Here is a 13,839-nt window from a genome sequence, read left to right as displayed (position 1 = left end):
CCCCTACCCTTGCCTTATGTATACCCTTAACTTGCCCCCTTCCCTACCCTGACCTTGTCCCACCATCCCCTACCCCCTACCCTTGCCTTATGTATACCCTTAACTGGCTCCCCTAACTGCACCAACTTTATAATGACTCTGGTTTCCCATATCAATGAATTTTATCATTAACAGTTTATTTATCTATATTTATACATGAGGTCAGTGTTGATTCAATTAACTAAAATTACATGTGATGATAATCTGATTTTAAAAAGACTTTTATACAAAACTTTCTTAAACCAACAAATTTTATGAGCTTGTAACATCTGATAAAAGTCATTCAAACATTTATTTAAAACTTGAATGTAATTATAATTGTATCTACACCTGAGAGTGAGTATTCGTGTCTGTATTTGTAACTTATACCTATTTGTGAGATCTAATCCAGTGTGATACATGTAGGCATGAGGAATATATTGAATCTGCCAGAGAGAATATTTAGGAAATTTAACTTGCACACAAATGCAGTAGACATGCATCACTGAAACACAGAGTGATAAATCAACTGTATTATGGACACGATATTTGTGGTGAATTACATTTGATTTCATTTTCAAACACTAGTTTGTCAAAAAGACTGGGTGGTCTTCCAAAGATTAGCCAATTTGTATGGAATAACCTCACGTTTGTATTCAGGTACACAAAACATTGGCTTATTGAGGAGATTTTCATTTAAGGTTGTATGTTACGGTACTTAGAAAATTAATACTGTTACATTATTTCCTATCCAAAAGAATTCCATACTAAGAAACTTGTCAACTATTACTTATGGTTGTAATTGAGCACACACTTGAGAACCACATAAGAATGTCTATACAGTGTATTATGATATCGGTGATTAGGAAATGCTTACCAGACATTTAAAACAGGTTGAAGCACACGAAATAACAGGGAACACAAATGTTACAAATATATCGTCTTATACTCTAGAATTGCCTGCATATTTCTCTTCTTGGTATGATATGTTGTCATTCCCTTTACCATAATGTCAGCACAGATACAAATTCTGCATAGAGAAAATACCAAAGACTTTTAGTTCAATGATATAAATCTTATCTAGACAAACTTCATGATCGTAAACAAAAAAGATGCACCATTTGAATCACCATTTTCATTCAAAGAAATATTTGCCACTTCATTGTATATTCTATTAAAGACATGAGAACTTTCTTTATCTCAGAAAGTTTTTGTCACTTACAATTTTGACATAAAATATTTCTTTTGTATTGTAACTTAAAGGCATACCATTTTTAGATGTAAATTACCATATATGACATCCAGAGGAAATTTGCAATGTCAAAGGAATAAAAGTCTACATTCACAAATCTTGATATGTCAACTGATCAAAAAAACAGGAAATGTGATGAAGAATGTTGAAAGGTTAATTCGATTTTCTTCGATAAATAAACTGCATCATCTATTTACTAAATTAATATACATACCCAGATGGACAAAGGTTATACCATCCATTTCTGACTTGAGGGTATACATCTTTATACAACTGTCCTGCGAATGTATTTATTGTCATGAAGTTCTATGTAAATTTGAATCTATATTAAATGCTCCACCATACACACATTCAGGTAACTGGAGATGAGGCAGAAATTACAACGCATTAATTCTAGGCTGTGAGATACGATTAGATTTTCAAGGTCAAGGTCATATACAGATTCAGTATGTTGACTGAGAGAGAAAATGTGTCCTTGCCTATATATATATACTAGGATTGTGAATAGTAGCCACCATCAGCAAGGGAGATGACGAGGGAGAACTTTGTATTGTGATAAAATTATCTCTGTCACAGAGAACTGTGTCATTCAGATACACACCTTATCTATACCTGTGTAGATAAAACATATGTCAACGTGTTATCAAGGATTCTCAAAATACACTCGCACAGTACACCTTATCTCATTATTCTAATTTAATGAAATACTGAAAGAAAATGTACTATACAATATTGTTTTTTTTTATTTATTCAAATAGATCATCTTTATAATAAAACAAGAAAATATTAACCATGCATAATGTCCCCACTCCCGCCATGATGGAAGAAACCCTAACATGAAGTCTAACCTAAGAAATGAGGTAAGGTAAAGCCGAAACCTGTCAGTGAAGTGGAAGCTACAGAACCTAAATGTGTTCCTCAATAATCCTCAAGATGTAGCAACATATAAAATTCATTAACTGGTGGACTTTTAGTACTGTTAACCATGATATTGTAAGGATGGGTTGAAGGAAAATAAGTCACTCAATGCTGTGTCAATGGCGGGGCCATTATCCTAATTATTAAAATACTACTTTAATTGATGTACTTACTGGCTAAACTACTTTCACTTACAGATTTGACCTGACCGAACCCAATGTAAGGGTGTCCCTGTTTCTGACCCTTATTTACCATACATGTGATAATTCTGTCTTGACTGACATGTTCAAGGTTACCACTACAGTATTTTCAGTGCAAGTCAAGATTATTCTTGTTCGTTATTTTTGCATGCTCACAATCTCTGCCCCAACTGATGTTGAGGTGTCAGCAGTATAAAAATGTGTTGTTTTAATTTTTACATTTGGTTACATTCATATACCACCCTACCAAATCCAAATTTAGTTAAGATTTTGCTGAAATGTTGTCATACTACAGGTGTCAAAACTAACCTTGATATAGGTGACCTTTCCCTTTTTCTGAGAAATAATGTAATTAGGGAGAGACCAAATCTCACCTTTACAGATTTCCCCCTTATATCTATCCCTTTTGAGGAATTTCTTTTCTCTAAACCTCCCTTTTTTGAAGATTTTTTCTTACGAACCCTTTTTGAAGAATTTCTCTTTTGAGCATATTTACATAATTATATTTTTTATTCATTATCATATTTTCTTCATAATATCATTATATCCATTTGTCTTTTGAGTAAATTGAAAGCTATATCCAATTTTACCCAGAAAACACTGCAAAATGGTTCACGAAGAACTCCAACCCTAACCCTCAACAGACAAATCAAAGGGGGACAACCTGGCACTTTTGACTTTCCGGAGTTTGACATCAATGTGGTACTTTACTTAATCTTGTTTCTGTAGAGTACAAAAACATTACGACAAGACCAAATGGACCAAATAAAACTGATTCTATTTAAGTAAATTTTGTTACAGATTGCTGTCAATGTTCAAGCAACACCTGATATTCATGAAGCGATCACATAAATTCATGACACATCCACAATGTTCACAAAACCATCTCAAGGTCCATAGGAAAATTCTCCATGTTCATAAGACATCCCCACCAGCAATATGGTTTAGGTTTGACGCTTTCATAACTCCTGAAGGTTGTGATTGTGAGACAATTGAGGTACACCAATTACTTCATTATAAAGCAAGAATGTGCATGGTGTTTGCAGTTACGATGTTTTACTGTATGAATTTGTAATCATATCAGCAACATAAATAGCATGAAAGCCGACAGTGGTTCAACTAAATGTTACTTATTATTGGCCCAAACTAAGTCGCAATCTATTTTAATCATTTGGGAACTTTTCTTTTAACTTTCATTTTGTTGGTGGTATTCATAGAATATTTAAAATCAAGTAAAACCTAACATTTAAACCCATAATTGCAGAAGTACTAATTTTGATATAGTTATAAATTTTCATCCTATCATTGAGTATCTAAGATAGCTTAGCTAATCACGATTACTGAGGCAGATCCCATTGTAGGTGACATAAGTACTATCACTTCGTAGATAAAACTTCCCCTCCCCCTGATTTCAGCCTCTAATCTCCGACTGATAAACAGTAAATCTTCCCCCAGTGAAAACTTATCCCTATTACATCAAAGACTCCACCTAACAGCACTACTGAAGGTTGTGTAATAGGAGTTACAGTTCTCTAGGTCTTCAACAATAGATTTGGAGCTAAGACAATTAACACGGTCTAACCATCAACAATTAAAATCCTCTTACAGTAGAGATACAGAAGGACCCCTTCCTTATCTACTCGGCGTAAGCTCTCTACAAACTCGGCCGATAGCACGGTGTGAATATCTGGTCAATATTTAAGTAACACTCAACCAAATCATAGATATTTCAGTGCAAGATAAATATAAGTAGATAAGCTGTACTGAACACTGGATAACCATCCAAGGGTGAATATGATATAATCATCCAACACCTCACAGGACTTCAATCATCACACAAATAACACATTTATTCCCACAGGTTGACAGATTTTTGTGGTTTTTCTAAAATTTTATAGGTGTTTAAGAATGATACGATTTCGTCATTTCGATGGATATTGAACTTCTTGACACCTGCAGTGTCCTCCACAATTTATCTTGTGTAACAGGAGTGTTTGTTGTGATCATTAAATACCACACTTAAGTAAATATTTACAACATAAGATGTGAAGTGTGACTATATCAATAATAAGACGATCATAAACTTATAGCTTGAAACAAATTAATATTACACAGGCATCAATATATATATATATTTTATTTATTTTTGTTGAAAAATTGAATACATGTAGATACAGAAATTATATATACATATGTACCTCAATCATTAAATAAGTAAATGAAGATAATAAGAATAATCTATATGTGAACGTATAGGTTGAGAGATTTTTCAATTGTCTATTGATTACACATACGCATCAATATATACATTTTTTTAGGGGGGGGAGATTGAATACATGTAAATACAAATACGGTATGTGTTCACCTCCCAAAAGACTTATGAAAAATGTTAAAAATGTCATTTAGAGCCAATGAAGTAAGAAAACTTAAGAATAAGTTTTAATAATTTCATATGAAACAAAAATGAATATAAAATACCTGTATCACATCATTAAGAAATTAAATGCAGATAGTCACAAACACAATATTCTCTAACCATCGTTAAGATTTTAATGCCATTTTTTTATTTCAGTATTTTAAGTACATTGTCATCAATTTTGATGACACAATGATATGAACCATGACTTTCAAAATGGGTAACTTTACATGTGTATCGTGTACAAAATGATAAACTCCTGTACAGTGATACACCTTTAGTATGGGTAGTAGAACATTGTTATCTTAATCCTATATGTGTTTGGGTCAAACAATTCATTAAAATATACTGCGTTTGTAATAGGATATTGATATGTTATTGAATTTCCATTTAATATAAGATTTATAACAGAGTCTTAAGAAAGTTTTGTTTTTGAGGCCTCTGACAAGCTAAAATGAAATATTCATGATGAGTTTCAGAAGTCTCACATGAAATGAAAAAAATATTTGATTTTTTTTTTATCATATGGTCAACAACTATTTGTGAATATTGTGTAAAACACATTTTTACACGTCTTTCTTTTAATGTAGAATTCTGCCATTTTAACTTCCTATCTATTCCCTGCCATGTGTATGATATGATGTCATAATCTGAAAGATTGTCACTCCATTCCATTATCATTTCATGAAGCCACAATAGGCTGAATTTCTTAAAATAATACAAAAGCTATATGGCATGGGTGAATTCACTGAATGATTAGTAATCATGGTTATTATTTTTTCAAACATAATTCTGGTTAGAGTACATTTGGGCATGTGATTTAAGTTCACTCAGTAATGTAATGTACTTTTGAGGGAGAAAAGTAGGGTAGTGTTTAGGTATAAGGCTATCACTATTACGCTTACAATAGGAGAATATTATCTTTTTTTCCATCTCATTTTAAACTTCATCTTGAAAGTTCAAATTGAATCAACAAATTCTTAAGATAATTTGATGATAGTGCAGTACATAATTTTGGGTCAAATGTACATGATGTGTGATAGTGTGCTTGTATGGAGATAAATCAGTGTTCAGGTTTAGGCAGGTAGCCTAACGAGATTGTGTAAGCTACAGGTACAGCAGCTGATAAACTTTGTTGTTGTAGGTCTCTATGATAAGTTATCAGCGTACCTGTATCTACCTGGCTGCTCATCGGGAGCACCTATATACAGGTACCTACCTATCACCAGATAAGGTAATCTTAACATACCTCAGGGGAGATAACTCACTTGTACTATTCTAATAAAGCATGGGCAGCTCCTGAGTGGTCCTCAGTAGATCTTGACTGTATTTCTAAAATGTATTTTTTGTAGCATCATATTTTCTTGAATTCATCATGCTCCAAAAAAAATCTTTTTTACTCCTTTGAATGTGGCCATAGATATTTCAAATGACCAGTTTTATAATAACAATGTCCATGTATTTATATACACTGTATATATGTAACCTTTTTATGATGCAAATGTGACATTTTCACCTGGATTACTGACTACATATTTTAAATCACCTTTCCTAATTTTTTTCAAAAATTCTTTTAAATCTCATAATTTTCTGTTACACAGCCTCTTACAACTCGAAAAACCCCAAATGTTGTTATAAAAGGCTATAAGAAAAACATCAGGAAATCACACATTAAAAATTTCTAACCAGAAAATGTTTGAGTGTCTGTAATACTGCTAGTGTAACTTCAGAGAACTGAATCACGTTTAATTGTCAAATTCCAACTTGATAGAAATTCCTGAATTATTTCTAATTTAACCTTGTAGTGTGACAGAAATGAATACCATAGAAAATACATCTTTGTTCCGGCAAAACATAGTCATTCCACCATTTTGTCTAACAGTCTGATTAAAATGAATCGTGAACCAAAAATGAAGAAAGATGAAATAGATGTTTCTGTTGTTGAAATTGCCTCTCATATCATATGTTTGTAAGTGACTGGGTTTCATACAATCATGTTGAAAATGTGCGTTTTAATCATTACTGACCTCCTACCTAATAATCTTTAGGACAAATGGTGGCAATATAACAAGATTTATAATGCTGATTATATAAAGCGTCAGAAGAAACTTTTACATTATACAAACACAAACTTGTCATAAAATAAGGAAATAATTACTGATCATCAGAGCTTGAAGTCATTTCACTTGAGGTATTTGTCACGTTCATATTTCCTGTGACATGATTCATACCATCATAGTAAGTTAATTGACCGAGGCTGCTAACTACAGGTACATAGAGTACATACGTCAATGATATGTAACTGTCACATCAGTACTGCTGTAGAAAACATATCTCAACAAACACTTCTGGAGTATGATTAGTTAAGGAGTGCATGACGCTACCTAAAGACCATGTCTGTGATTTATGTTAAAAAAGATGCCTGTGATTTATGTTTGAGTTATCTCCCTTAGAAACTTCAATTGCAGCAGGTACCTGAACACCTTTTACGTAAATATATCAATTAATTAACACTCTCTAAATGACCTTTCACATTTAATGTGTACACCATGATTAATTAACCTATTCAAGTTACCTTTACATGTAGACATCAATAAATTAACTCTGTTTATATTACTTTTAGCTTTTTACACATATACATCAATGAATTAACCCTAACTAAACTAAATTGAAGCAACTTTGTTGATATTATTTTTTACCTTCTACATGTATACACCAATGAATAAAACATGTTTGAGTTACTTTTTAGCTTTTATATAGACATGTCACAGGTATCTTGGAACATTTTTGGAAAGGAGACACATTAAAAATATAGTTAAAAATACATATCATTAAAGATCTAAAGCTTGTTGATGGCATCAATATCCATAGATACATGTAGTGGATACTGATCAGGCTGTACCTGGTTTAGCCAAATCTCCTTCATATTAATTTATGAAAGATATTATAGGAATTTAATTTCCACCCGGAATAACCTTGAATTAAACAGTCCACCCCTAAAGACAAATCCCAGTGTCCACAGTTTTAACATAAATGTACTTTCAATTAATGTACTAAATTTCACATTATTTTACATTATGATTACAACTTATAAAAGGCAAAATATTTCATGAAATCTTTAACCCTAACTGTACAATATGTACATCTTATTTCTAACTCTCTTTCAATTAGTAGAAAAGGATATTGAATTTGTAAGTTCTGACACAAGTCTGTTCACAGATTATGTAGCTGGTAAGAATAATGATGGACTTAAAAATGTGGCAGGAAAGTGACCTTCTACAATCAAAAACTTATCAACAATATTAATGTTGTGATGAAAAAAGAAGGAAACCTTAAATTTTACTTGAGTAAGTCAACATTTACCTGCCAAATATAATATTTTAAATTTCTCTTTCTACAGCTTCATCAACAACAAAATTATTTTTTATCCTGAAATTCTTACCTGTCAGAACCGTTAATCATTTTAGTGTGGATTTCCATTTCTTCTAGTAACAAAAATATCAAAATCTGACAAACTGTCAAACACTTCCTCTAAAATTAAATCTTCATCTTCCCCACCATCAGTAATCATCGTATCCAAAATCCAAAAGTTAAAAACTCTACTTTTTCAGAGTAAATGTTGTGGTGTGTGTTATTGATGTGCAATAAAATGTGAGGGATATGGGTTGTATTAAAGTTTAATAACACTTGTATATCTTTGTACATTGGACATGTACACCTGGTACGACCAGTACAAATTTCACAATTAGTAGCCCTGGTATAAAGTACAAAGATACCTGTATATCTATTGTGTGTGAGCCAGTTTGTATACCACTCGTGAAATAAAACCACCACAACCATATATAAATCATGAATCCACCTCTGTGTCCAAAACAATGTCATCTAAATCATAAAAAATGAGCTTGTAATAAAAAGAGTTTTTAAATTTACCAGATAACATTTTATCTTTTACACTCTACTCGAGTGTTCATTAACAATGTACAGTGAATACTTAACAGTTATCTCCCTTTAACCAAGTAACATCTTCATCGTTGTCTGAGGTACACTATCAACAATAATTTCAGTACACTTTACAATATTTTAAAAGATACAGTTTTGTTGATCTGGCCATGACTTATATGATTGTCCTGCTATACCATCACTACATAAGTCAGTGGGGATACATAGTTTACTATAATCCAATAGAGCCACTGTTTTGTGATACACTTTACTTATTACGATCACTATTCATGTTCTGATAAAATTCATCCTATAAATTTGTAAAGTTTATCCTAGAACATTTAAATATACCTTGTCATGTAAAATGTAATATATCATCTTATCTTTATATCTGATTTAACCTTCAGCTGCTACTAAGGTAAAATGCCCATCACTTTTCTGCTGTAAGCAGGTTGTGTAAAATTATTTTCTCATTCTTTTTATATTATATATATTGTTAATGAAGTTAAAGCATTACAAAACCATTAGTACTAATGTTGTGGAAAAGTGTAAACAAACAAACATTATAACCAGTAGTCTAGTGGATTAACAGAATCATCCCCTACCTTGAGGGTGTGACAGAGAAATCTCCAACCCAAGGGGTGATGTTTTTTGGTTGTCTAACCAGAGGCTCTGCCGAGGGTTAGACAACCACAAAAATCACCCCGAGGGTTGGAGATTTCTCTGTTACACCCTTTAAGTATGGGATGATTAATTTTCTCCCATCCTATTATTTCAGTCACAGCTCCACCGACAGTAGTCTGCCATGTTTGTAAACAAAAACACATGTGGGGTATGCATATCGTCATTCACTTTTGATGACGTCACAATTACCGATGACGCATTTTAATGACATCACAATTGAACATGTGCTTATCGGCACGAGGCTATCTCCCCCTAGGGGGTGACAAGCTGATCTTTCCCGGCTAAAACGGGAGACACACCTGTGAAAGGTGGGAGAAAAGGTGTTCCTTTATCGTCAAAAAGGTCCTAGAATGAAATCTCTATGATGGGTCCAAATTTCTTTTTATGAAAAATGGAGAGAAAAAAAATATAAAAAAATGGGCAAGCAAAACCAAGTTTGAATATGTCCTTACAAGTTGCAGCTTTTTCTTTGTTGGAGATACAAATCATAGCACTGAGACTCCAAACCTCAGGCCTAACAACAGATTTCATCTGATGGTGTAATTTTAATACATAGCACTGAAACTCTCAGCTTGACTCAAGCCTAACAACAGATTTCATCTGATGGTGTAATTTTAATACATAGCACTGAAATTCCCAACATCAAGCCTAACATTACAGATTTCATCTGATGGTGTAATTTTAATACATAGCACTGAAACTCTCAAGCTTAACATAACAAATTTCATCTGATGATGTAATTTTAATGTTATATTTAGACGAATTGAGAAACAGACATTCTGATCTTATTTAATGTTAATTTTGTCTACAAATGTTATATAGTTTCATCTTATATGATACTGTTTTGAGTAATGACTTTTAAAAAGTTTTATCATGCTGTTATAATATTGTGCATGTAAAAATATATTTTGTATACATTTTGATTTTGTCCCAGAATTATCCTATTTTATAATATCCAAATGCCAAAAACATAGATCTCATATATAATTACTTCATCCTGCTTTTTAAACCCTAGGGAATCCTTGTATTTCCCACTTTTTAATAACAGGGATTTCCCAGAATATCCCACCTAACATCCATAAGGTATCCCCCACTGCTGGTTGAGGGGAGTACATAGTATACCTCCTCCTGTATCCCACAGCTGATCAATTACAACAACTAATGTGTTCTCTGTCTCCCACTTTCAGAATTAGTTTTTTAATCCAAGTCCTATGATACGGAAACATAAAGAAAACCAAAATTAATCTGTTCTACCCACTGCTATATACTTTGGATTTAATCTTTCCTTTTCTACCGTTTTAATTTCAGTGTCTCTCTCGACACACCAACCATTTACTTCTACAACATTGCCCTCTACAACAGTATTGTGTTAATTGGTCAAACAACCTTAATAAATATATAAATAAACAAATATCTCTGTCCTCAAGGAGGTAGGGTAACACCTCCTAGCGACATTAAGTTTCCTATACATCTTTCATGTTCTCCAGGAGGTAGAGTAACGCCTCCCAGAGACATTAAGTTTCCTATTCATGTTCTCCAGGAAGGAGAGTAACTCCTCCTGCAGACTTCAGTCTCCTTACCTTTCTTGTCCTCCAGGAAGGATATCAACTCTTCGTGGAGATTTCTTTCTCCTTCCAATAGGTGCTGCTGCTGCTGCTGGGGATGATGATAATGGTTGTACATCTGATGATGCTGATGAGAGAAGCGATGATAAGAAGGATGACTTGCTTCAGGCATCTGTGCAGTGTTATTATGATATTCACCATTTTGAAATGATTGCCCTTCGTAAGCTGCTGAATTCATCCACTTCATTTTCACTGAATCGGGATAAACTATCTGCTGTGCAGCATCTTTTGCAAATTTGCAGGATGACAATTCGGTCGTGTGACAAATGGTTTTAAGCTCCACTGAGTTTCCTTCCTGACCAAGTAGAGCATAGGCATTCGCGGGGCTCGGCGTCATCAACCCTCTATCAAGCATCTTAGAATCAGCTGATTTGAATGGTACTTAAGAGTTGTCAATTGAAAACAGTATAATGACTTGGCCGTCAATTCTCCAGCTAAGGTGACATCATTGACCCAGTTAAAGCAGAGACACTTCAATCTGCAAAGTTCATGTGCGCCTGACGCATCTAAAGCTGAGGCAGATGGTCACGAGTTACCAACCAAACTCAAATGTCGTCCACAGGGAAAAACAATTTGTTGACCTTAACCTTAATTTCTGGTGTAGTATGATACATGCACTCTTGGTGCCATTGGCGGTAGATCTAGAACTGTTATAATCAAATGTAATCTCTGTTACGAGTGAGAGTACTGTCATGCTACGTAAGCCTAGAGAGATGAAAAAGTCACAGCTCTTTTTTAGTTAGTGTTATGCACTTGCAGTGTCTCTGCAATCTTGAATAATTTCCGAAGGGAAATGAGTACACAATTGTTATAACTATAAAGATCTCCTCAAAGGAAACACACGACACAATAGGCCAGTGTTTCATGCACCCTCCTTCTCCCCCGCAGTCAGGATGTCACAGAGGGTTCGTATACCACATCACAGGACACTACACAGGCATCTAAATAAGGCCATCAACAGTTGTCAGCTTCCAGCCAAAATGACACACTTTTTGTGAACTAAATTATGTAATAGTACCTACATATGTGGCTTTCCTAACTCATCTGACATCTACAGACAGAGAACTTGTCCTACACATCTGAATGCTTCCTACAAGCTCCATGGCTTTGTACTAGATCTGTGTTGAAATCCCACAACACTTGATCTCTCAAACCTTAAAACAAACACCTTAAATCTGTAAAATATACATGTGTCTATCCTGAGTCAGGAAGGTTTAGCAATCATCACATCTGTATCTTAATACCATCAAATCAAATAGCATACAAGGTGACACTTCCAATTCGATTTTCAGACAAAGAACGAAAACACGGTCAATTCTATACAGAAATAAGATTGACAGATGAACTTGTACTGGTTTTATTAGTGAAAAATTAGATGTGTACCAACAGAGAAGTTGGTGAGATAATTTGGAGAAGTTGATTTTTTATAACAGCTTAACTGACTCAACCACACCTTTGAGGCTTTATCATACTGACAATCAATTTTTACTGACACCTGAATTTATCAACACCAACAAATAATTTCTTAATTAAAATCCTATATAACGGACACCGTATCTTAATGACATCCCAGACAACAGATTTAATGACATAACGGACACCAGATTTCAATGACATAATGGACACCAGATTTCAATGACATAACGGACACCAGATTTAATGACATCATGGACACCAGATTTTAATGACATAATGGACACCAGATTTCAATGACATAACGGACACCAGATTTCAATGACATAATGGACACCAGATTTCAATGACATAACGGACACCAGATTTAATGACATCATGGACACCAGATTTTAATGACATAATGGACACCAGATTTCAATGACATAACGGACACCAGATTTCAATGACATAATGGACACCAGATTTCAATGACATAACGGACACCAGATTTTAATGACATCCCATCCAACAGGTTTTAATGACATTAAGGACACCAGATTTTAATGACATAATGGACACTATAGATTGATTTTACTAACATAATGGACACTATAGATTGATTTTACTACCATAACTGACACCAGATTTTACTGACACTAGACTTTACCAACACTGACACCTGAAAATCTGACATGATTATACAGCCACAAAAATACTATGGTTTATTGTACACAATGTCATTCCCATGATATTAGTCAAGTCATGTTTTAATGCATTTATATCTAGCATAGAAATGTTCCTTAATTTGAAGAAATAATTAAAAGTTAATAAATTCTCCATAATGAATGAAAAGTGCTTTCATCTCGTCTGCAAGGCTCTTCAGTCTAAAGTGGAAAACTTCTTTTTAATAATATGTACTGTATATCAAAAGAGAAATTGAGTATCCGCTATATATAACTTTTCCTGTTTATAACAGCGTCACAAAGAGAGCAGATTACAACATCATTTTAATTAGAAGTGACATGAACACTGACAGTTTTTCTGTAATACCTAGAATATACATGTATACAGGAAGTAGCAGGGGGCTTATTAGGAAACCCTTGATCTGAAGTGTGTAGGTGATTAAGTAAGACTTATCAAACATCCCCTCAATGGTAATCTGTCAAACCACATCCCCCCAGTATAACTCAGCACATAATCAGTGAGACACCTTACAAACACGGATGATCAGTGAGACACCTTACAAACACGGATAATCAGTGAGACACCTTACAAAAGCAGTCAATGAAATCAACAGTGTAAACACATTTCAATAAATATATATAAATAATATATTCCTAGAAAACCTAATGTTGGAGAAAAAGTTCCAGTTGAAAAAAGCAGTCTGAAACA

The 13,839-nt window shown here is 33.6% G+C and overlaps 1 protein-coding gene across 3 annotated transcripts in view; it reads right to left on the bottom strand.

The window, feature by feature from the left end:
- The window catches only part of LOC110446294 (hepatocyte nuclear factor 4-gamma-like), a 44,937-nt gene that overhangs the window by 14,188 nt on the left and 16,910 nt on the right, over nt 1–13,839 (bottom strand). Inside the window, exon 1 of one of the 3 annotated variants that reach the window (XM_021491368.1) lies at nt 11,008–11,822. The exons of 1 other annotated variant lie outside the window; for it this stretch is intronic. In XM_021491368.1, coding sequence (XP_021347043.1) covers nt 11,008–11,407 — 400 coding nt within the window. In that variant the 5' untranslated portion in view covers nt 11,408–11,822. Of the gene's footprint in view, nt 1–1,484; nt 1,676–11,007; nt 11,823–13,839 lie in introns of those variants that run through there. One more of the 3 variants, XM_021491370.1, reaches the window with a different exon arrangement.

The sequence above is a fragment of the Mizuhopecten yessoensis genome, unplaced genomic scaffold (genome assembly GCF_002113885.1).
Source record: "Mizuhopecten yessoensis strain PY_sf001 unplaced genomic scaffold, ASM211388v2 scaffold2671, whole genome shotgun sequence".
In the NCBI taxonomy this organism is placed as follows: domain Eukaryota; kingdom Metazoa; phylum Mollusca; class Bivalvia; order Pectinida; family Pectinidae; genus Mizuhopecten; species Mizuhopecten yessoensis.
This window is presented reverse-complemented; position numbering and strand designations above follow the sequence as displayed.